The 24,614-nt window shown below is 41.0% G+C and overlaps 1 protein-coding gene across 3 annotated transcripts in view; it reads right to left on the bottom strand.

The window, feature by feature from the left end:
- Window positions 1-24,614, bottom strand: part of EMCN (endomucin) — a 147,350-nt gene that overhangs the window by 25,989 nt on the left and 96,747 nt on the right. For 2 of the 3 annotated variants that reach the window (XM_009689340.2, XM_068942012.1), the window contains 6 exons: window positions 17,143-17,228; window positions 15,958-15,982; window positions 13,897-13,947; window positions 11,089-11,181; window positions 10,536-10,649; window positions 4,888-5,010 (listed from right to left, as the gene is read on the bottom strand). In XM_009689340.2, coding sequence (XP_009687635.2) covers window positions 4,888-5,010; window positions 10,536-10,649; window positions 11,089-11,181; window positions 13,897-13,947; window positions 15,958-15,982; window positions 17,143-17,228 — 492 coding nt within the window. The remainder of the gene's footprint in view (window positions 1-4,887; window positions 5,011-10,535; window positions 10,650-11,088; window positions 11,182-13,896; window positions 13,948-15,957; window positions 15,983-17,142; window positions 17,229-24,614) is intronic. The other variant, XM_009689341.2, reaches the window with a different exon arrangement.

Raw genomic sequence — 24,614 nt, 5'->3', positions numbered from 1 at the left:
AACATTATATCTCATGCTGGCTTCCTAAAACTCAGTGGATATTTTTTCCTTAAGCTTTTTATCATCTCAGCAATCCATCTGCAAAAAGTAGTGCCACCTTGCTCCTAGAGGATCTTTGTGATGATTCATTAGGTAATGCTTATAACATGTTTGGGCAATATTAATGACAAGATCCAAAGAAAGGCTTTGAGGAAGTTAATAACTCTACTGTCAAAGGAGATTTGGAATAACACACAGTACAGAAAGGAGCAGGACACATATCCAGCATTAAGGAAACACTGAAATATGACATGATTGTTCATTACCTGAATACTGCCTTTCCTGCACCCTGTAAGGAGTGGGGTCACATGGAAAAAATATCATAACATATAGCAATGGTTGATAAACCACAAACTGTAAAACTGTGTGTGTGTGTGTGTGTGTCTGTGCAGGTATGTGCACGTGTGTATTCATGGAGGTGGGGAGAGGTCCTTGTCAAGTCTTACAGGTAGGTCACTTCTCTATGAAATTTCAAGTCTTTTCTCCAAAGTCTGAGGAGAGTTGAGCTTTCCTAAGGAAAGTTCTCAAGATTCTAATGTAATAACACATTTTCCCTTGATTTCAGTATTGCAAACAAAGTGAACCATCTTGGCTGAAATCAGAATAAATAAATAAACAGAAAAAGACTATCAAGACTAAGGCTGATATCCAGTTTCAGCCTGAAGACTTAAGGTTTGTCAAAATTGTATGCAGGTGATATTAGGATCTTTGAATGGGAAGTGTCAGGTGACCTTAGTACAGTTGGTACCCACAGGTACATCCAGAATTCATGCTGCTATCCTGGCCAGGCTTTCGCCACTTCTATAAACCCAGAAGGCAGAGCGGATTGCAGGTAGTAAACATGACAGCAGCCCTCTTTCCCTTCCTTCAGGGACTGCAGATGCCTTCTGACCCTTACTATTCTTAAAAATTGCACACGTCTATATGCAATAGAACTACAAATATCTTATCCAAAGATATCTCACCTGGATTCTGTTAGTGCATGAAAAATTAAGCAGGTAATGAAGAAAAACCTTTTGCCCTTCCCTCTCTCCCCACACTGTCTCCAGTATGCCAGCAAGCTGCCAGCTCACGCTCTGCTCCAGAGATTGCTCAGCCCTGCCACGTAAACAAAGTACGCTAATCAGAGCAGGTCAGTAGGTGCTTTCAGTTTGCATTTTCTAAATAACCATCAAGTGCCCTTCTTGGTGGTGGGGTCATGCACTACTACTCTACAGAAAGAGAAAGACAGAAAGAAAGGCAGCATTTTGCTGCTAACACATTTACTGTAGTTGTTCTAGCTGTCTGTTCATAGCTTACTACATCCTTTGGGCCTGGGAGTTAGGTAGGGGTAGATGCTCTGCATAAATAATCTGGGAAAGTTTCCAGATTCATCACGAAAAAGTCAGGTGTACAACACTGGCTGTGCTGAGTCCTTGTTGTGCAGTAAGGAGGACAAGGATAAAAAATTTGGCAGCGACTGTGGATTGATTTGAAAATACCTGCCTGAGTCAATTCCGGGCTGGTTAGAAGCTTGACAGGTAGAGAGAGAGACCAGTAACTAACCTCTCCCTGCTCTGTCCTCAGAGGTCTGCTACCTAAACAGCCTTGATATCCTGCAGTTTGCTGCTTCTGTTTTTGGAGGGCAGCCACACAAAACTGTGTTTACTGGCAAAACAAATGAATAAATTTGGCTGATTACTCAGAAAGGATACCGCAATATAAATTAAAGCAAAATTAAGAACCTTAAAATCCCCTCCTTATCCTAACCATGCTGTAGATCTGTAACTGTATTAACTGAAACTTTGCTACATTGTCCGTGTCCCAAGCTCTTTGATTCTCACACATCTCTCTTTGTGAGGATGCTGAAGCTAGGGCGAGTAATTTTGACCTAATATCACTGTCCAGAGTTCCTATATAGTTTCTGCACAGAAAGAGTCAAACTTTCCTTGTCTTATGAGTAAGAAGTTTTCTTAGGGAGATGCCTCCTGTGAATCAAGTGAGTAGGATTTATAATTTGAGGAGTGCAATAAAGTTATCAATAGATGCAGCAGGTTGATTCATCTGACAGTTTATTATAATAGATCATTTGATCTTAACACCCTACCGGGTGAACTTTAATACTCCTTTATGAATTTTTTGTTGTTTAGGTCACAGAATGAAAAGCTACTACAGTTGTTGCTTCTCAGATGTATTTAGACTCTGATGGATCCATTAAATCTCCAATTTTTCATTAATTAAACAAAAGGATATTAGCAAGCATTCCTTTGTGGAGGTAGAGAATGGGTAGGAGGTATATTATACATGACAGACACAGCTAAAGTCAAAGCAGTGTGTGTGTCAAGGGCATGCATGCCTGCTGCCCTCTGCTAAAAAACAGTCTTTATTCCCTTCTGTAGCCTGGGTGAGCACTAAGCAGCCCCCTCCTCCGTGGCTGGCTGGTTCAGTCTTTCTAATACAGCAATACTGTTCTCTGATGTTTCTCCAAGTTCTTTCCTAGGCTTCCCCACTCATTTCAGTTGCTCTCCAGCTCTCTGTGGCACTCCTCCCACACCCTGATCTTTCTGATATGGCTGGCTGGAAATTTCTCCTCAAAACGTGCTTTTTTCTCTTTCCTCAGCAATAAAGGAATTTTTCAAAGAAATGACTTTTTTTTTTTTGGTGGAAAATAGCCTCAAAGCTAAATATATTCTTTTTGATTGAGGATAGCCAGCTGAAATATTTTGGTTGAGCAAATCAAACAGAAATGTTCTGTTTTGTACCAATTTCGCACTAATTTGTGTTCCCCTGAGCTCCCACACAGAAGCTGTGCCTTCAGCTTCCAAGCTCTGCTATCCCCTAAAGGCTGCAGTGTGAGCCCCTTTTGAATACCAGCCTCTGCTCCGGTGAACAAAAAGATATCCATGTCCCTAGAGAAGCACCTGAACACAAAATTTTACAGAGCTGCAGAATAAAAATCTAATCTCAGTGAGATATGCAGCGTTCTTCTAGTCTTAGTGCAAAACAAAACAACTGGCTCCACACTTGCAATATTTTTAAAGTTATTAGGGTGCTGTTTGTGGCTTCCTCTGGCCTTGAGCAATTGCACATGTGAGGTGAAACTTGTTCAGAGTGAGCTAAAAAATTTTAAGTCTTTAACGTGCACATGGAAAAAGGGAGCAGGGATGGTCTAAAGGTGCACCCATTAGCGATAAGCTACCTAACTCATCAGGATGAGTAAAGGGATTTCTTGAATATTTAAGATGAAAGAAACCTGGAGCTGGTTCTGTGAGGAGACAGGGAAGGTATGAACGTGGAAGCCTTGGTGAGTGAGGAAGTGATTTTGAAACAGCAGTTTTATGGGAAATCAAAGTACTGGCTATGCCACGGACCTGGACTGAGTGGCCCAGGATAGATGGTCCCTTTCTTTCTCAGCAAGGCAATTAGAGTCCTGGCTTCTTGGATAGTCTCTGAGCTAATGAAGATTTACTGGTTTTACAGCAAAGCGAGCTGAGTAAGATGATGACTTTCACAAACAGACCCATGGAAGGATGTAAAGCTTTCTGGAGAAATTTTAAATGTAGAATATAATTGTACAAATAATATAACAGGTAATTCAATACACATGATCCGTAGGTATATATGTATTACAATTTCATTTTAACCTGAAGAATTTACCTGTGTGCAGGGGAAGAACCTTCCATTAAAATATTGTAAGATATTGCCCTATTGCAACGTACCAAGGGAAAAGTTTCCATACTGTATGTGTCTGCCAAAAGACACCAAAGATAACAGGACGCTCAGGTAACTACAGCTCACAATATATGTATTATGGGGCACAGACTTATTAAAATAATTGTAAAGATTCCCCTTCAAATCAGTGGCCTTGGATTAAAAATGAACAAAACCCAACTTTTCTAAAATTATTATTATTATATCTTTTAGTGCCCTCCTAACTGTTTCAGTATGTACTAAGCATATGATATTACTGCTGTTTTATACCCAGTCCCATCCTCTACAAGAAAATCGCAGTACACACATATTTGCCATGCTCCGTTTAACTATCACAAAACGTTACGGAGGACCCATTCTTGTCTTCCATGCTTAGCTCCCCCACACAGAAGTCTGGACAGTTGTAAAGGGTCTTACGTCTCTTGGAGGATGTTGTGTGATAATAACTAGGACACAAAAACGAAATCAGTGTCCTCATTGGGGTTAGCTGAGAGCGCGTGTAGCTGAGAGCAAGTACTAAGTGAGGGCGTGAGAGACCTTAAGAAAACCTGAGTGAGTGATTTATTAATCTTCAAAATCTAGCCAAGTTCAGGCAGAGGGAAGCATAATAAATTATCACTCTTATGACCTGGCATCTGCCTTTGCCACAAAGTCGCCTACTGGATAAACACACCCAGCAAAACAATAAAGTTAGACTGGAGTTGAGAAGGATTGATATTTTTTGACCTTGCATGTGACCATGTTGTACTTTGAACAATGTCATTTAATTGGTAATATGCATTAGCTTGCCATCCAGATTTATTAACAGTCATAAAAATTATAGCTGTTTTCCTCTGCTTTGCAGCCAGAGGATTTATCTCAATGACCTCCTCTGGCAGTGAATGCTACACAATGACCACATGCAGCATGTATAAGGATTTCTATTATCTTTTATAATTTATATCCTGTAATGACATTGAGTATCCAAACTGAATCTTTTGAAGTTTGCCCATTACTAATTGTTACTTCATAGCTAGATGACATGGATTCATCATCACATCATGCATAAATAAGGAGGAGCCATTATTCCAGGACAATACATGACAAATGAGTTCAAAATTATTTGCATCTTTTCAGTCATTTGGATAAGGAAATAGAGTATATGTTTTCAAGACTTACTTGAGGTTTCAGGAGCAAAAGTTGTTTTTTGTAGAGCAGTTGTAGGAGGCAAGGAGGGTCCCTTAGTAGACGAAGCACCCAAACTCCCATTTTGTGCTGATTGTGTTTCATATGCTTGTGTAGCTGGCAATGAGACAATCAGGTCAGATACACCTGTAGACTTCTCATCATGGAAGTGGTGAATGAATCTTTAAACACAACCTTTTTCACTTTTGTTTCTTATTGCAGTTACTTCAGACTCAAACTTTAAATGTTGAATTTTAACCTGAAACCAATTTAAAAAAAGAAGAGACCCCCCCCCCCAATATGTACAGGCTTGTAAACATAATAACAGTAACCCTCTGTGGCTCCCTCATCAGAGGAGCAAGTCAGTAAAAGCTTGCAATAGGAGAATGAAGAGAAAGCCAGGCTAGCGGTAATCCTTCAGGCACAGAGACATTCAAACACAAATATGCTTTGCAAACTGCGCAAAATAATCAGGTGTGTGGGAGAAATGAGGAGGGAGGCAGCCAGTTGTCTTGTAACCGCACGGAGAGCTGTTTTCCCATCGGGATCACACGTTCTCCACGTCCTGTCAATCCTGGCAGCAGCCCAGCTCTAAGCACTCCGCTTGTGTTTAGGAGCTGTGAGAACAGATTGTTCTCGGGAACATGTGCTGTACACTGTATATTCCTCAGTAGGAGATCCGGAGGGGAGGGAAGGGATGATCTCATTTTCATTTTATTTTTTAATTTGATTTGGGTGCAATTCTTCCTGCTACTTATGGATAGCACCAGATAAGACTTATGTCTTTACCTACGGCTTGATGTGAAGCTTTTTGCATTTATTTCAGTGGACTGTAGATCAGACTCCCATTCCTGATGTCAAGGGGCAAAATCAACCTGCTATGGTACAAAATTCTGTGTGCAAGTTTTTACCACTCCTGAGATGAAAAATGCAGCCTCGCAAGGAAGGGTCCCTTAATTCCACTATACAACTGTACGATTAAATCCTAGCAACTTAATTTTCTGCTGATTTGTGGCTTTGAAGTGGCACTTAAGCAGCATCCAGGCCTTATGCCTCATACACAGTACAGGCTCTACCAACAACACATTCAGTAGATTGAAAAGCTTCTGTGCCAAAAGTCTATGGGAACAGAAGCATCCATATCCAGCCATTGCAACAGAAGCACTGAAAGCACAGTGCGCCTGCTAGAAATCTGCCTTTTTGCTAAATTCCCTAACTCAAACCTATGCAAGGTTTAACTTGATCTCAAAAGCAGGAGACAGTGTAAGCCGTTACTGCGGTGCTCACATTCTGCACTGGAATAGGCAGGGAACTCTGTGTGAGCACGCGGTGACTCAGTTCTGCCATCCCCACTGACACATCCCTGCAGTAATTCATCATGCTCCAGCTCAGCCAGCTGCAGCAGAGATTTCTGCCTCCCTGACGGGGGGGGGGGGGCCTGGATTTGCAGAAAAGCAGCACAGCAGAGGAGGGTGGCTGCTGCTGCAGAAGCAGTCACATCATCGTTTAATGGGCTCGTTGTCAATAGCTGCTTATGAATAAAATTGTAAAGCTGTAAATATTGTAAAACAGCTGTCCGAATCAGGCTGATTGCTGCAGTCACAGAACTCCCTGGTGATAATGCAGCTCTCCCTGCTGATATTTTGATAAGATAAATGACAATGTGTTAACCACTGTTCTCCACACATATTTGTCAAACAGATAAATCAACAAGGGAGAACCTGAAGCTGCTCTGCAAAGCTGCTGTCTGAGCCTCAGGTTTTTCCTTACTATTTATGATCTGAGAGTCTTTCATTTTTTTAACCAGTTGAAATTCAACACACGCCCTCACTTGATCTTAGTATGATTTCCTACTTAATCTACATATAATTCACATGTATTTTGTTTTTTCCAACAGTACTTTTAATTTTCCTTACAGCAGGCTCTTAGCTAACTATCTTTGACATCAAAACCTACTTCAAATAAATGGCAAGTGACTGCACAGTACAGAGATTATAAACATCTGTACATATGCAAACATGCTGCTTGGCCAACCAGAGAATCAAGGCTACACCTCTACAGGGCAGAAGAAACCACACATGATCCATAATAAACCTGTAGTGTAAGGACATCATTGGACATTAAAAGGAGGACTAAACCTCCCCAGAGACCCCACACCCTAAGCAAAAAACACATATAGACCTCCAATCTGCAATCAATAGCCTGAGAAAACTTTTGCATTAATGAATGCATTAATGAAAGCTTTAAAAAAATCTCAGAGTACCAAAACCAATGGACCTCCATGCCCGCTCAGAGGACTGGAAATTGTCTACTGAGAAAACCAAGCAGTTCTCAGTTTTAAGGTTAACACTAATAGCTGATTGTATCTGCCATTTTGCAAGCTTCATATTTTCTGATGAGCAAAAAAGCAATGAGAATTTTAAAAAAAAGTGTTTTAAAACATCTTTCTACCTAACACTTCTTAGCAGCCGTCTAGACTCAGTGTTTTAGAATGGCTAAGCATACCCATAGCTTGCAGTAATGACCTAAGGACAATTGTGCAACACATGGTCACCATAACCCTCTTTAAAACTCCTATGTTTACTCTTCCAGTAGTTTTACTGAAGTAAAGTTTCACTTTTAATTACCAGGAGTTTCATTTAAAAGTATCTCTTTTGCTGTTTCCTTTTCCCATTTTTTAATATTTAATATTTCATTGCACCTCTCCTGGAGGTATCACCATCCAGGGGACTGGCTTGAGATAAAGCAGGAACACATCTTCAAAAAATCCACTCTTTCTTCTTAACTTAATGCTTTGAGCACAGGCCTTAAATGAGCTGGCTGCTCCATATGCAGGGGAGGAAGAATATAGAAATGTTTTGTTCCGTTTTGGTTTATATTCTCTTTGTTAGCTCTAAGTATCCCAAGATAGGTATTCTTGTTTGCAGATGCAACTTGCTGTGGAGTAAAACCATTTAAAATTCGTGTGCAGTCTAGACCCCAAAACAAGTGACAACGTTCTTTTGACTAAATGTGAACTAGTGGATTACATCTCTCACATTAATAAATAAGCTTAATCGTTGGCATGAACAGAAAGAGGAAGAGACTGTACTTATGGCCCGTGCAAGGAAAGAATACTGAAGATTAAAAAAAGTCCTTTCCGTGACTTCACAGAGTATGGAGCATTGGGGGCTTTTTCTGAATCTGTAATGAAAGGTGACGGCAGCCACAGAAATAGTAGCAGAGACAGGAAGCCCTGTCAAATTTCTGGTGTGTGAACGTGATCATTCACTGAAGCTCTTAGCAAGGGCTGAAGCGGGGAAAGTGATGGCCTCCATTAGAAAACAACAGAAATGTCTGACTTTTATTAAAAATCAGGTGTAGTAAAGGCACCTTCAATTTCTACCTCAGTTCCATAATGCCAACAAAAGAGAGGAGAAGCTGAGTGCTATGGAGAAAAAAGAGATAGTGGCCAACTTTTATGTTCTCTCTTCTGCTTTTAAGAGCAGAAGTCTTGCCAGGCCTATGTTGTCTTCAGTGAGAAACTTTCCCCCTGCCCTGCACTGCTATTGCAGATGTACATACAGCCTGGAACTGGACAACAAAGTCAATAGTATTTCAAAGTGCCAACGTGTGGGGCGAATCGGCCTGTGAAAGCAGACAGATTTCTGTAGCCAAGCCAGCCATACAGCAGTCCTGGGACCTATCTGCATTCCACAAGGGCTGGCCATACATCTGCAAAGCCCCTACAGTGTCCTGTTCCACTCCTTTGTGCTGAAGCCAAGGCTATGACCTTTTTGCAAGGCAGGACAAATTTTTGTCTTAAAACACTAACACTTGTTTTCACACACACAGTTTTTCCAAATATTTCTTAAAACTGAATGAAAATATTGCAAAGTCCCTTAACCTGGGCCAGTTCTCCGGGTCCTACTCAATGTTCCTGTTTATTCAAGAGGTATGAGAATCAGGTCAGTAGTGCAGACATAGCCTTCTGTTTTTAGGTTCATTTATCAACCATTTTTATTCAGTTTTTGTTTTCTGGTATAAATAAGGGGCTTTAAAAGTAAGTTACAATCCAAGCAACCAGAGACAGACTGAATGCTGGCTGGTGGAAAGGGAAAAGAACAGAAACAGGAAAGAAGGGCTTTGATCAAAACTTCACACCCAGAGCCATCCTACTTGCAGAACCTATGCCTGTGGCCATTTGCAGCTGAAGCTTGCATCTCCACATGAATGCATATTTTCATGGTGGACTATACCACCCACAGGAAAATCCTTTTTTACAACATTCAGGAGGTTTGTAATTTGACCTACACCCGACTTTTTCGGGTATTGGTTCAGAGCAGTGCCTGGAACTAAGCTGCACAGGCAGGCATGCCGTTCCTTATTAACATTTCTTCCCTTGCCAGGAGCTCTGCCTGTCAGTAAGATTTAGTTCCAGGTGGCTGTACCGATCTGATACCCGCAAGTCAGGAACCTCTGTCAAACCTAAAGAACTAGAAACTGCACTCATAATGTATTGCTGCGTGGACTCCTGACAGGCTTACGCGATTACAAGTACAAACTTAAAAAGATACTTTGTGGCCTTCAACATCACTTCACCAGCTTGTGCACTGGCCAAATCGTATCCTGTGATTCACCAATACTAGCATGTAAAGGCAAGCCAAAATGCAAAAGAGTGCAGACTAATGATCAGACTATTCCCTATGAAACCACAGCAGGAAAGCTGCGTTAACAGAAGATGTAACCACTATGTGAGAGAGAAATTGCTCTGTAGGCAGTGAACAGGGTCAGGTCCATGAGGGATGGTTTTAAAAGAGTATTTGGACAGAGTAAGCATGCAAGCAGTCTACTAATAGGGCTCACTTTTCAGATAAGGGAACCAAGCAAAGAGAAACCAAATTCTAATCATTTGTCACGTCTACATATGCTCTAAATGTTGATTTGGAGAACGTCGGTACACCACTGACTGCTGAGTGAAATATCTACAGTATTTCTGTCTTAATTTTTTTAGTCAATTAAATATAAAAAAAAAAAAAGGAGTATTTGAAAGCTCTGGTTCAGAAAAAGGCTTAAGCAAACATTTATCTTGTAGTTCACAGACAACAAAGAGATTGGATTCTGATGCACTGGAGATGTTATTCGGAAGATTTAAGGGGAACAAAAGTATTTCCTAAGATTGCTACAGGGTAATTAGTACCACATCTCTGCTTTCAGTACTATGACTCAATATAATATAGAATATAATTAACTCTAGCATTGAATATATAGATATATATGTAAAACAAAGAGGCTGCTTTGATACCATTCTGATCATATAAAGTCATTTCCTTTTAATTAAATACTTATTAAATATAAAAAAAAAACAGAAGGAAAGAAAAGCTAAAACTCTTCCAAATTCATCTCTCCAGTTACAGGGAGATTCAAATCCTGTGTAATGGCTCCAGCTCGCCTCCTCTACACATTAGAAGTATAGTATTCCTTGTGTCAGATTCTTGGGCAAGATTCATTAAGGACATGTAATACTGTAAGAGGAAGAGCTATGTTTCTCAAAATCTCTGAACCCAAACTACCCTCTTTGATCTCTTCTTATTGCTCCACACTGTTTTTCAGAGCTGTAGCTTCTAATGAATCAGAAATGGTTCAATGGAATTATCACTTACTGTTTGTCGTGCTGTTACTTTTATCTTCTGCTGCAGGGGACGTTTTTACTGGTGGTTGTGGTGTTGTACCTTGTGTTGTTTGTTGTGTAGCATTAGTTGAAGAAAGGGTGGCGCCTAATTAAGGAAATACATTAAAGTTATTTGATTAATTTTTGCATACACATGCATGTGCAAACTACCTATTGGCCTGCTTGCAGTCTAATCTCAGATTATCAAATGAATATTTAATTTAAACTGAAGCTCAAAATGAAAAGGGTTCCTCCCTGTTCTGCAGAGAAGCTATGCCCACATCCCCTAGATGGGTCATTCCACTGAACACAAGCCTTTGGTAATGCAGTTATAAGACTTTGCTTTAGAGCTGTCTTGAATCGGACAGAAGAGAGCCACTGTGTACACCCGTAAGATTTCACCATAGAATTCATTATCTGTAAAACAAATTTCCAGGCCAAGAGGCACTGCTTCTTAAATTTCTGATCAGCATTTGATTCTTTCTTTTTTTTCCCCCCTCCACACAATATGTATCAACAAGCGGTGCAAAGAAATTTTCACTTACTGCTTGTGATGGATTCATTTCTAACTTCTCTTGCAGTTGTTGTCGGTACTGGTGATTGCAATGTTGTCACTGGTGAAGCGGACGTTTTCTCAGCTTCCGTTAGTGCAGGAAAGGCATTCAGGTTTATTGATTTATTTTATCACACATAAATAAACATTGCATAGCTCTAGCTACTTTCTTGCAAAAAGGTAATGAATGTCTCTTTGTAGTCTGACTCTTAAGAGAGTTTTCTTAATGACTTTTTTTTAAAGAAGATGCAAAGTACACACAGCTTGTATCACAGAGAGGATTTGGCCTGTACACAACCAGCAAGTTGCTCACTGAAAATTAGCAGCTGTACCCTCAAGGCATGCCCTAGGGAAGAGGTGTTTGCTGTTTGGTAGGTATGGGAAGGGGCTTGGCATGACAATGCCAAGTGGAGAGATGTGGGGAAAGGAGCCTGGCATGGGTGGATGGGTTAGCCGAGCTGCTGGACTGGACCTCTGATCACAGCTTTACTACATTTAGAAGGAAGAAGGACGTAAACTCCACAGAAAGAAGTATGAGTGACATGCAGGAACACAGCTTATATATTACAGGTAAAGGACTGAGGAGAAAGAGACTCTGTCTAACCTTGCTGGAGCTTTTTTCTTTTGTCTGTGCTGACCACCTCAAGCCCCGGTTCAGTTTTTCTGCTAGCTAGCTTTCCCAGATCCACTTTCCCTGTGCCTTCCATTCTCCTCCTCTACACTCAGATTTCTGGGAAAAAAGAGCCCCTGGCAGGCTTTTCTCTGAGGTGTGCAGAGAAGTGTAGGAAATCCTCGATGAGAGGAATAATATTCGCTGTTGAGTGATATTCCCAGTGGTGAACTCTGTGCCCTTTATACTGTGGCTCATCGTAGTTTTCTATTTTATCCTACAGAGTGGCAAGATTTGGAGGCTGAGAGGAGGGGAAAGGACTCCCAAATGCAGTAGGGATAACTTCTAGCTGCTGGTGCAGAAGGAGGGGAGCAGAGCTGGCCAGACACTGCAAAGGTGTTGGAAAGTTTTATGTCGGTGTGTCTCACAGCACATGGGTGGCATACTGCAGCTCCTACGTTCCCCTGCGCATGCAGCCAAGGGAATGGACTGGCCAACCTGCTGTTGAAGTGGCCAGGATGGAAAAACATAAGAAAATTATTTGAACAGCCCAGCTTTCAGTTATGTAATCTAATACAAACAGAAAATGCTATAGTCAGCTACAGAGGCTCATTTCAATCCTTATCAACAACCCAACATACGTCATGCTGTCTTTTCATAGATGGGGAAAATGATAGAACAGAAGCAAATCATGGCTCGTTGTTTTCCCTCACATGATTTTAGTACTCCTAAATGTAATATTCGCACCAGAACTTTTAAAACATACTTGATCATACTCTCTTCCTCTACTCTTGGTTTCTTGGCTGTTCACCTAGAAGAGCAATGCCTCAAAGAATGGCCTGGACCTTCCTGAGAACATGTTCTGCATTCACAAAATGTTTTATTCTCATAGGTTGCTTCTGAGACTTTTCTCATAGGCATAAACAACAATAACACTTTCCCTTGTGAGACAAAAGGCTGTCAGGCAAATTTCAGCGAAACATCTGAAGAGATCATCGACTGTGTTACGTTGGACCTTCATTACATGTTTGAAACAGATGTAAATATCTGGGTTTTTGAAGAATAAGAGAACTGCAACACAATTGGAAAAGGACTACAGTAACCCTACTACAGTAACCCTAACATATGCTTACTTCACTTGGCTACATCTTATTCATCTCCATTACTCCATTCAGCTATATACATCATTATAATCCCAGTGCTATCAGTTCCGCAACAGATTCATTGGTGCCTTTGGTTATCAGAAAATCCAGTCCTACTTCCAAGTTTTCCTGTGTCACATGTATCAATTATTAAATACAGCAGCGTCTTCAACATTCAGACTAATAAAGGAGTTGATAATTAGCTCACATGTATGAAACGTAATCAATATTAACTTTTAATAGGTCCGAAGGCACAGAATAAGGGGAACCGAATGTGTAGGTTGAACATATAAGCCAGAAGCACAGACTTTCACCATCTGAGCCAGAGAGTTTCTCTGTTAACTTTTCATAGTACTAGGAATTTAAGTTTGACCTAGTTAAAACAATCACAAACAAAAGAGAGAGAATGCACCTTCTGAAATAGATAGCACTGGTACAGATAAAAACATCAATAATCAATGAAATGTGAACCACAGCATCAGTGGTTTTAAGAAGTTGCAAATAGCCTTTTTGCAACTGACAGCTTTCTGCACATGTATACTCTCATATTAATTGAGACCCAGTGTTGTCAAATATTACATAACTCCTTATTCTTTAAGCCCAGGTCCTTTTCCATCCTGTCAAGATCAGTAACTCTCTGCTGCCATACCCCTAGCTGGATAGCTGGTGCCATTTTCCAGGTTCTCAGTCTCACAACCTCTTGAATTGTAAGTCTCAGCTAACTTTGCTAATACCTGATCACACTTTAACCACTCCTTGAGAGCCTATAAACTCATAGAATTTAAGCCTTTTTCATCTAGAAAAAAAAACCCCAAAACCAAAAAACCCTCCCAGCCTGCTCCAATTAACCCTCTCTACACTAAGAACCCTCAATCCTTTATTCTTCTTAACAGAATTAAATGAGAATCCCAGGCAAAGACATAGAGTGTTCTACAGTCACCTTAGATGAAGCAATTCACCTGATTTCTCTCAATGGTTGGAAAAGCTGAAAATTAAAAAGGTAACGGGAACTTCAGAGTACCAGATAATAGTTAATTTGAGCTCTTACCTGATATTGATGTTAATGTAGTACAGGATGCTTTGGTGGTAGGATTATTTTCTGAAATAAACACAGAAAAAAAATCAATCACATTAGCATAGCCATCTTCCAGATCTATTTACCATTACATTATAGATAGGGCAGGCACATAAGGCAGAGAGTAGCAAGGAACTTCCTAGAAAATCAAGTCCAGAAGAAGCCAAGTCATACAACTCTGCTAGCAACTTTTTCAAGCTGTATCCTAAATCTGTTAACTACACCCTCACTGCTCCTAATAGGAAGCATCTTTCATAGCCTCACCCCTAGGACTGTGGGTTGTTTTCTGAGAGGGGATGCTTTCAGCCTCTTCCTTATCCCTATACATAGTGAAGAAAGGAGAATTCACAGAACATGGTCCAGGAAACACCAGGCTGACTAGTGATGGACATTCCACATTGCCCTAGAGGCAGTGCTCCAGCTGTTGGGATTTTGCTGCAGTAAATGAAGGCAATCTTAAAAAGCCTAGGTCAAATTAGTAGGTAAAAATCTCCAAACTCTCCAACTAGAGTTTTGACTTCAAATAAGATTTTATTTTCAGTCTCACTTCTGGGGTGTCCTTTTTTCTATTAACACTAGAGGTTGATGAAGGGGGTGCAAAATTGCATCAAATCTGAAACACTGGCATTTCACAGCCCTCCTACACCACTGCAAAACAAGAGTGGTTACATTTGGGGAGGAAGAAATCAGCTCTGTTACTGAATGGAGGAGCAGAATGGCACAGATTAATTCCACAGTGCTTTCAGGTTTGTACCGTGACATCCTGTCATGCTGCATTAAAATGCCATAATATAGACACTGCAAAACTGAGTCAGGACAGGATGTCACCAGTCTTGTGTGACTCCATTCATGGTAATATCTGCTGGCATGCTCTCTTTTTCTGGCTACAGGGCAGAACAGTCAGCTTTGTTCCCTCTGCTCAATGTGCTGCAGCCTGATTAGCATTTCACGAGCTCCATCAGAGGCCTGCCAGAGTCACCGACCCAACCTGGGGATTCAGGAAAAAAATATGTAATACAGTTGCAGGAATTCTGCAGGCACATTTTCAGGACAGGGCCTTGTTAGATGAGCCCTTACAATTGCTGTTTAAAGAGTTTAAGGTGGTAGCAGTCCTCTCAGCTGTGACGTGGTGATGGCACACCATACATTTTTAACGGATCTTGGCTGACCAGCGTCCCTCTGTGGGCTCTCTCTTCTAGGTATTCTACCGCCTTCGTAACGTCACGTCCCAGCACACATCAAACTGGCCTAGTTTGTTTGGAGTACACCCCTGTCCCCACCACCAACTTCAGCCCAGCGTGTGCTGGGCAGCAGGGCTGGCCCTGGCGAACCTTTCTGTCCAATTGGGAGCAGGCTGCAGTAATTTCAGCTCAGCCAGAAGGGTGCCCTGCCACTGTCCTCATTAGCTTCTGCAGAAAATTTCTAGCCCTTCTCACCAAAAGCCAGAATAAGTTTTGTCACTGTACTACCAAAGGGGCACAGCAGTATAGAGATCGACTGTCTATGGAAACCTCAACATTCACACAAGATAGAAATTACATCTTTTCCTTACGGTCCTGCTGCTGCCTCAGCTTTACTCTCCAGGTTATATGAATACAGTCAGGCTATGCTAAGGCCCTTGCTCAATACATTTTAACTATAGTTTTCCCGCTATTTAGTCACCTAGTCAAAATAATGTTTCATAACCTGATACTTTAAAAACAAATTATATTCAAACAGACCAAAAAGCAAGTATTTGTCAGGGGTTTCCCAAACAGCAAACAGTTTTCTGCCTCGTAATTCTCATTAAGAGCTGGTAACAAAGCTTCTCTAATTCCCCATGCCACAGGGCCTTAACACTAAAACAGAATGTCTGTTCAATAGTGCCTACATTTCATATGGTTTATTATAACGTTTCTCAGTAACTACCATGTCTGTAACACCAGCTAAACATACTAGCTGGCCAGTTAGCTCATTTCCTAACTCAGCGTGCCTTTGTGAAAAGCCCATTGTAATACTTAGAGTATTCATCTTGTAAAGACATGCTGTACTTACCATCCATGATGATGGTGCAAGATTTCTTCAAAAATGAAAAAAAAAAAAGAGGATTTAAGTCACTATGGTTTGGGTCACTTTATTAATATTAGCTAATAATACTATGACCAGGCATAGCTAACTCCACGTATTCCCCTCAGAGGCAACTGTAGTGCCCCAGTGTGCTCCTGCAGCACACCACTGCTGCGCAGGTGCCTCTGTCCCTTTGATCCTCCTTTAGCAGTGTGAAAGGCAGGGGAAAGTTAACAGCGCTGCCATTTCCTAAAGCTTTTGCTATGCTGTTTCGTGAATTGCAATTTGTGGATTTTATCATAGTCTAGAGAAATTATGAAAAATTGGATTAGCGGGATAGAATAAAAATGGAGTTTTAGGAGTGAATTGATTGCATACTTAGGAAAGGATGGAAAATTAAGTATATTTTAAAAACAAATTAAAAGCAACCTGAAAACATGCTTACAACTAGCCAGTAGTTTGGGCGGAATTGGTTGGTTCAAAGTAGTAATGCAGCTGGTGGGCTTACTATGTTCTGATTTCACAGAATCACAGAATGGTTGAGGAAGAGACCTCTGGAGATCATCTAGTCCAACCTCCCTGCTCAAGCAGGGTCCTCTAGAACATATTGCCCAGGATCACATCCAGACGGGTTTTGAATATCTCCAGGGAAGGAGACTCCACTACCTCTCTGGGCAACCTGTTCCAATGCTCTGTCACCCTCACAGTGAAGAATTTTTTCCTCAGGTTCAGATGGAACTGCCTGTGCTTCAATTTGTGCCCGTTGCCTCTTGTCCTGTCGCTGGGCACCACGGAGAAGAGACTGGCCCCATCCTCTCCACACCCCCCATTCAGATACTTGTACACGTTGATGAGATCCCCTCTCAGTCTTCTCTTCTCCAGGCTACACAGGCCCAGCTCTCGCAGCCTTTCCTCATAGGAGAGATGCTCCAGTCCCCTCCTCATCCTTGGAGCCCTCCGCTGGACTCTCTCCAGGAGTGCCACGTCTCTCTTGTACTGGGGAGCCCAGAACTGGACACAGTGCTCCAGGTGAGGCCTCCCCAGGGCTGAGGAGAGGGGCAGGATCACCTCCCTCCACCTGCTGGCAACACTCTGCCTAACGCACCCCAGCATACCCTTGGCCTTCTTGGCCACAAGGGCACACTGCTGCCTCATGCTTAACTTGTTGCCCACCAGGACTCCCAGGTCCTTCTCTGCAGAGCTGCTTTCCAGCAGGTCAACCCCCAGCCTGTGAAGTTGAGTTGTGACTAAGGAGAATCCTAGGGGATAAAAGCAAGAGATTAAAAATGATTGAGAAAAGATCTTGGTCTAAGTGTTACAGACTGTTAGCTAGCTAGGAGGAGAGAGAGATACACACAGACAGAAAGATTTATTTTTCTGCTCATGTCAGGTTGGCTGCAGTCATAGACGAAGGGCATTCAAGTTAAGCTACAGCTGCACTATTTTCAGGGAATTTAGAGATTGGCATTCCTTTGATACGACAGAGTCATGATGTACCCTACTGTGGCAGCAGCCAAAATCTACTTGGCAACTGCTCCCTCACACAAACCTCTCCTATTTTCTGTGCTCCCCTGGCAATAAACTCAGCCAAATTTGTGTATATGCCTGTGATACAGAGTCCTTGTGTCTGGAGAACATATATGTTGCTAAAAGGTGCTAAGATGCTACACTGGATTGAATTAGGAATGGCAGAGCTGTTGCTGCTGGGTGGGAAATCCAAAAAGAAAAACACGTCTAAAACTAGATAGGAAAGAGAAGAAATCACAAAGGGGGAAAGATAACAGCACGGGAAGAAGGTGAGAGCAGAAGGGCAGGAAGGCACAGAGACAGTAAGACAATAATTGTGGCAGGGAAGGATGTGAAGGAATGAAGAAGAGAGCTTGACCAACATCTGACCCATGGTCAGAAGGCCAAAACAAAAAAAAAGGGTCAAGTGTCTTTTTTTTTTCTGACTCACAGAATTTGCCTTTATTGTGGAAAAAAAAAATACAACTTTTTTAGCTTGGCTTGAAATGATTCATTTGTTATAAAATTAAAACAACAGTAAAATCATTTAAATTTGGTCTTGAGACATGATTTCAAAGTGAACCAACCTAAACACTGAATTTTCTTTCTTTTCCAGAATTCAGAAGGGGTCCCTAAATTCAGCTGGAAAAGACCAATGGCCACAGTTGTCCTCAAACTGCAGCTTTTGACATAGGCTTCAACCTCCAAGGTCTGAGCTTGGAGCTCTGACGATTTCTGTCTCTCATTATTTTTACCCTTACACTGGGAAGACTAAGATAAGCAGGTCTTGAGCTTGTATTGATTAGGTGCCTATTAGTGCTTTGTGCCCTCTAGTATCCTGTAGCATATGAACCCAACTGCTGATTCAATATCAGGCAGTAATTTCTGCTTTTTCCCCCCACCCCCCTTCATTTGCACAATGACCAAGTGTAAAACACTACAAGAAACAGCTAATATTAAAGTGAATGCAAAAAAAAACAAAATTAAAGCAAAAACATTTCTAAACATGAATAGACTATTTTGAATGCATATTGATGATATTCATTATATCAGTTACTGTATTTAAAAGCTTGCTGCTTTGGCATCAATATCTAATTTTGAAAAAAAAATAATGGAAAAGTCATTATCACTGTAGAAATAGTGAGTGAAATGACCTATTAGACTTTTTCTAACTTGGCCTTGCAATAAATAGATAGGAATGTATGTTCATATTAAAATCCTTCAGTTCAGATCAGCACTGGTGAGGGCACAGTGGAAGCGCTCTGTACTGCTTGGGGAAGCCTGTTGAGAAAAGTGTGGGATACCTGGAGGGGAGTTAATGGAGAACAATAAAAATCATCAAGAATCTAGAAAAAAACCCAAAAAGCCTGCAGGAAAGATTACAAGAATTGCATTTGTTTAGTCTGGAGAGGAAAAGATTAACGGGAGGCAGGATAATGGCACTCAAGTAGGTAAAGGGCTGCTACAAAGAGAAGGGAATAAACTTCTCATCATGTCCACTGAGGATGAAACTAGAGGTAACAGATAAGGGAAATTTGGATTGGATGCTAAGGAAATTTCCAGGTTTTTCAACCCCTATATCAGGTTGATGGCATATCAACCACAACCTAGTGTTTTAATTATAAACTACCATTTTCTTGCTGAGGATGTAAGATATTCCCTCTTCAAACCAGACCAATATGCAGATCGCTTTAGCTGGTAGCTAATACCAAAGACATGTCCCGAGAAAGGCTGATCCCACACTTCTGTACATATTATTTCCCTGCTTTAAGGTAATAAAGCAGAATCCACAGGTAGTGTTTCCCATATTATAGGCATTTGTGTGATCCTGGACCTTTGAGAACTATATGCAAGACAAGGAGAGGTCAAAGTTACCACCTTCTCGCTTCCTTTCTTACCACAGCATCAGAAACAAACTGTGATCCTTTTCCAGGAAGCAGATGATAATTCCGCTCCCCATCATGACCACAGAAGCAGCTGTAGCTGTGACAGCTGCTACAGCAGTATCTGTGGGCAGAGTTGTCCACTGTTTTGTCCTCTTTGAGGAAAGGTATAATTATCCTTATAAGAAAAGCTAGTATTGATATTCTCAGGATTCCCAATAAATAGCTGTTGCCTGACAATGCACACAACCTGTTTATTCTTACCTTGGAGCTCTGTCTATTATGATTTCTCTTTGACTTTCACTTATTGCTGCTTCATCTCTTTATTCTCTTATCTGATCTTTCCCTGGCCCAGTGTTGTTCTGGCACTTCCCTTATTTCTATTTTTACTTCTCACTCACCTCTCAGTACTGGTTCACCGCCTTCTAACCTAAATCTTGAGATAAATTTCTTTCTTATTTTTTAATGCATTTTGGCCTAAAGGGCTGCACATCCACCAAAGAAAAAAGACATTACTCCAGCCTCTATAGTATGTCTATGTAGAACAATGCAGTTTAATTAGGTTAGATGGAGCTTCTGGTACTTGATCTGTCCTGTTCAGATCAGCTTGGGTATACTGGGCCCTGTAGACACTCTCTGTGTCCCATTGTTCCATCCATAAAAGAGAGATATTATTATATTCTTATTTCCTAGAAGACTACAAACTGCAACACACAACGGCACCACACACTATCATTAATAGAGTTGCATAAGAACAGAGAAACTCACAGTTCAAAATCTCAGCTGTGTCTACATCTTTTATTACTTAGACCTTCCAAAATAATAATAATAATATGGATACAAGCTGCAAAGTTTGCATTTGCAACTGTTCTCAGCTTTCTCAATATTTTGCTTTGTTTGGAGCATGTGTTAGTGAAGAACCAACCCTCTGAAAATACTGCACAAAGCTTTAATTTAGGCCAGAGCAAGGAACAGGTTTCACATTAGATAACTGTTGCTATTTCAGTCCTCCCTCTGCACTTCTGCAGCTAGTTTTATTTCCACCAGATGCAGCTTTTTAACCTCTCACTAAAATAGCACAAATAAGAGCTACCCAGTATCAACAGAAATGCATTCCCAGGAAATCTGCAGGTTCAAGACCTCCAGGCATGTTTTAAAGGCATTTTTTTAAACTATAATGTTTGCATAAAACCTATGAACAGTTTTCCCTACAGTACTTCCAATTTCATCTGAAGTATTCTGTTAAGATTGAAATCATGACATGAACCTCCCCAAAATCAAACAACAGTGTTCAACTGTGGTCATAGTTAATTACTGGTTGGGTAAGAATTACTAACCCATACTATGCAGACTGTCTAAAACGTCAGCAGGCAATATGATAATCTTAGAAGAAGCACAGGTGTTTCCAAATTGCAAAACCTTCCATCTGGGATGTATTGTCAGAAGTTGTTTAACCTCAATGTTAGCAGTATTGTTTAAAACCAACCAAGATAATCAATAATACAAAATCTATAAATCAACCCTCCCAAAATTAAAAAATTAACTAATAAAATATTAAACTCCATAGAAATTGTGTTTTAAAAGAATTTGATAAAAGTAATGGTCTTTCTAGTATCAATAGTCTTCTGACACTCACACTGCAAGTCTTTCCTCTATAGTCACATCAGCTGTAATTTAAGTGAGAAATTGAGTTTCTGATGTAACCCAGTGAAACGAATGGCTGGCACTTACCACGTGGAGCAATGGTGATAAATCAAACTACCCACTTGCAAATTTCATGAAGTTGAAGCAAACTCAAAGAAAAATACACAGCCTGCATGTCTTCATATTTCTTCTATGGGTGTTAAAGCATACACAACACACGGCATGCCTCACACACACATTCAGATGCGCTTGCAATAGTATCTAAGCCCAAGTATCTGCACTGAAATAGCAGTTGGTGAAAAGAAAGCTGCACCCCTAATAGTGATCCTGCGCTGATCATCACTACTGCAATATGTTTATGAGTCAAAATTGCAAAGTATCTTTCCAGTGTGGTCTCACAATGCTGTTGCACTTCTGAAAATGTTCTTAATGTGGCCTTCTGCAATATATGTACATCATTTTCTTCATTAGTATTTTCTATATTGTTAATATTTTACAGCAATGACTGGAAGGACTACATGGACCCTGAACAAATTTACACGGATCACATTTCAAGTGAACCCCTGTGCGATTAAGTCAGATAATACAGGCAATGCTCAAAAATATAAAAGCCAGAGAGAGACCCCACGTTCTTTGTTGCTTGATGCCAATCAGCTGGAAGCCTGTGATTCTCCACTGCCTATGGAGGAGGGAAACCACCTCCAGTTTGCCAAGCTGTTACCTTCCCTTCAGTCAAATCTCTCTTAAACAGCAAGCTAAAAAACTGAACATGCTGAGATCTTACATTTAGGTACCCTTTTTACTTCTCCATTGGAGCTCGTGATTCTGGTTTGCAGACTGGTAGCACAGAATGAAAACTATGTGCTACAAAAGAGTGGGGAGAAATGCAGGTGCTGCGGGGAAGAAAACAACGCAGGAATGAGAAGGTCCCCAGCCCAAGGGGTCCAAGTCCCTCCTTGCTCCCTTACGGGAGATGCAGAAAGCAGAAGCATCTGCAAATGTCGTGAGGAGAAAAAAAATTAGTTAAGAGGGAGTGTCAATGCGAACCTCCATAGCAGGAAAGGGAAGCAAGGGCAATGCTGCTCCTGGAAACTGATAGCTGGAGACGGGTCAATGTGAGATTCACACTCCACAGAGGAAACCCAAGCAGGGCTGCCTGGAGGAACCCAACAGCAGCAGCAACTGAGGAGAGGAAGGAAAGGGAGGCAGCCCTGCAATTTCTTTAAAAGGGAACAGGAAGAAGCCAGGAAACAAAATTTTGGTGCCAGCACTGCCTCAGCTGCTCCTCCCGCTCACCCAAACATGTGGCTAGCATGAGCCCGTGCCAAACACTGGGCACACCGTGGCAGCAGGCAACTGCTGAGAATTGTTTTATCAGCTGAGCAAACAGCACAGTTTCCACAAAGCACACTCAGATCCTACATAAGGAGCCATCACAGAGAAATACTGAAAAAAGGCAGCTGGCCTCAGCTAATAGGGCTTTAGGTTGCTAAGGGCTCCCCCTCAACTGAAAACAATAGTAAAAAGGATTGGGATAAATGCCTACATGTTTCATCTAGCATTTGAAGCAAAGCAAGCGAAGCACGGTTTACCGCTCTGCATGCATGGACAGAGAAATCTGGGCGCTTACCAGTCAGTTTCATCATTTGTCTTAACAGCTTCAGAAGAAATGCAAACTCACCTACCAACGACTCTTAATCTCAAGCTTTCTCTCTGCGCTTTCTGCTCCTACATTAAGTGTGGTGGATATCTTTATTACTGTATACTACAGAGGGATGAGGACATTGTTTGCTCCCCGTATATTGTTTGCCCTCCACAAAAAAGCTGTGCTCAGCAGGCTCATTAGCACTCCAGCCTGTGTTGGACAAAGGCTCCAAGCTCTGTACTTCGCTTTATTTAAACCTGTTAAACCTATTTAATAGGTATTAATTAAACCTTTTAAAGCTTTTAAAACCACTAGATTGTCACCCTTTGATGGTGATGTATTTCCATGTCCATGTGTAAGATAAAAAGTACTACAGGTTATTTTATACTATGAGAAACAAACCACCACCCCGCCTTGCGTTAGTCATGCCAGATCAGTTTTCAAATGTTTTTGAATGGGTGCAGTTTTACATAGAAAGAGCTTTTAACATATTTTACATTGTAGAGTAGAACAAGAAAAAGAATAAAAGGAGAGCCCCTTCCCCTGAGACAGGAAAGGGCAGGAGTGTTGACGTATGTCACCCCCACCCAGAAAGTGGAGAGAAGACTATGTAGTTCTCTGGGTAATGACTACAATGTTTTTTCCTTAACACACTACTTTCAAACATATTTTTGCTTCTAAGGAATGAGTGTGGTTGGGTAGGACAAAAAATAAAAGAACTACAGAGGAAGTTGAGCACAGGTCAATCAGTAGTTATCCTTTTTGATGTGCTGGTACTGCAGCTGTTGGTAAAATCATAGTTTTACCACTCTGTGTTTGGTTAGCTCTATGTTTGTGATCAAAATTTATCTCAAGCAACATGGCTAACTGTATAATTCAGGAAATGGTCATTGCAGTGGCTGCTACGATGTGTTCATTTTTAGCACATCCTGGATCAGCCTATACACTCATTTCAGCCACACTCGCCCATGCGACTCTGCTCCTGACAAAGGTCTAAAAGCATCTGGAGCATCAAAAACCTATTCCCATCAGAAAACTTCTGTGGAAACTTTGTAAATTGCTTCTATAATTAATATAATTCCACACTGAGTTGAATCCCTCTTCTTTTTTTCTACAATTACTAGAACAAAGGCTAAATGGTATAAAACATCCCATAAGTAAAGCCTCAAAAAGGAGATTGGCGTACAGTATCATTTGAGTTATGTTATGTGCAAGGATGAAGGATGCACTTTGAAAATGTCTGGTTTCTGTAACTGGAACACATAGCTGAGGAAAACCTTCCCAACTGTGAATAGCCCAAAAAGCTGACTGAGTAGTCATGTCATTTGTAATTTCTGCCAATCTTATACAACAGCAGAGCTCAGAAGCTAAATCAAAATGTTTTTCTCCTATGCTTTTTATTGCAAAATGGAAATTGTTGCTAGCAGAGCACCTGAGGCAGAGGGTCAACAATAAGAAGTTATGCTAGCAAAGAGCAGTGGGATTGATGCGATAAGCCACATCATCACCCAAGTTGATTGATTACCAACTTCTTGGCAAAGCAGAAACTGGAGCAAATTCAAGGTAGTGAAGCTAGTGAAAACTCTGGGTCCCAGTAAGTGCACTGGTGAGCTGGGAGCAAAACATGGTGTTTCTGACAACTGATGATCTCATGTCGCTCGCAGCTTTAGATATCACTTGTACTTTTATGTGCAAGTAGTGTAATTTCATTCTCCATGACAATTACAAGTATTTGTGGATCAGCTGTTGCATTCCTACTCAAATTGTTCTGATCTTCTCCCTTGGCAATTTCTTTCTATTAATGACCAATCCTCATTTTCCAGTGTTTTCACTTGAAAACAGTATTTCTGCCAGTTCTGGGAAATGTAAGATGAAAGCAATTAGGGAGGAAGCAGACAGTGCACTATAAGAAAGTATCAGTAAGCCAATGAAATAAAATGGTGCACTAGTCCACTTAAATTCAATAG

The sequence above is a fragment of the Struthio camelus genome, chromosome 4, assembly GCF_040807025.1.
Source record: "Struthio camelus isolate bStrCam1 chromosome 4, bStrCam1.hap1, whole genome shotgun sequence".
Lineage (NCBI taxonomy): Eukaryota > Metazoa > Chordata > Aves > Struthioniformes > Struthionidae > Struthio > Struthio camelus.
Note: the sequence above shows the minus strand (reverse complement) of the source record. Positions and strands in the feature narration are given on the sequence as shown.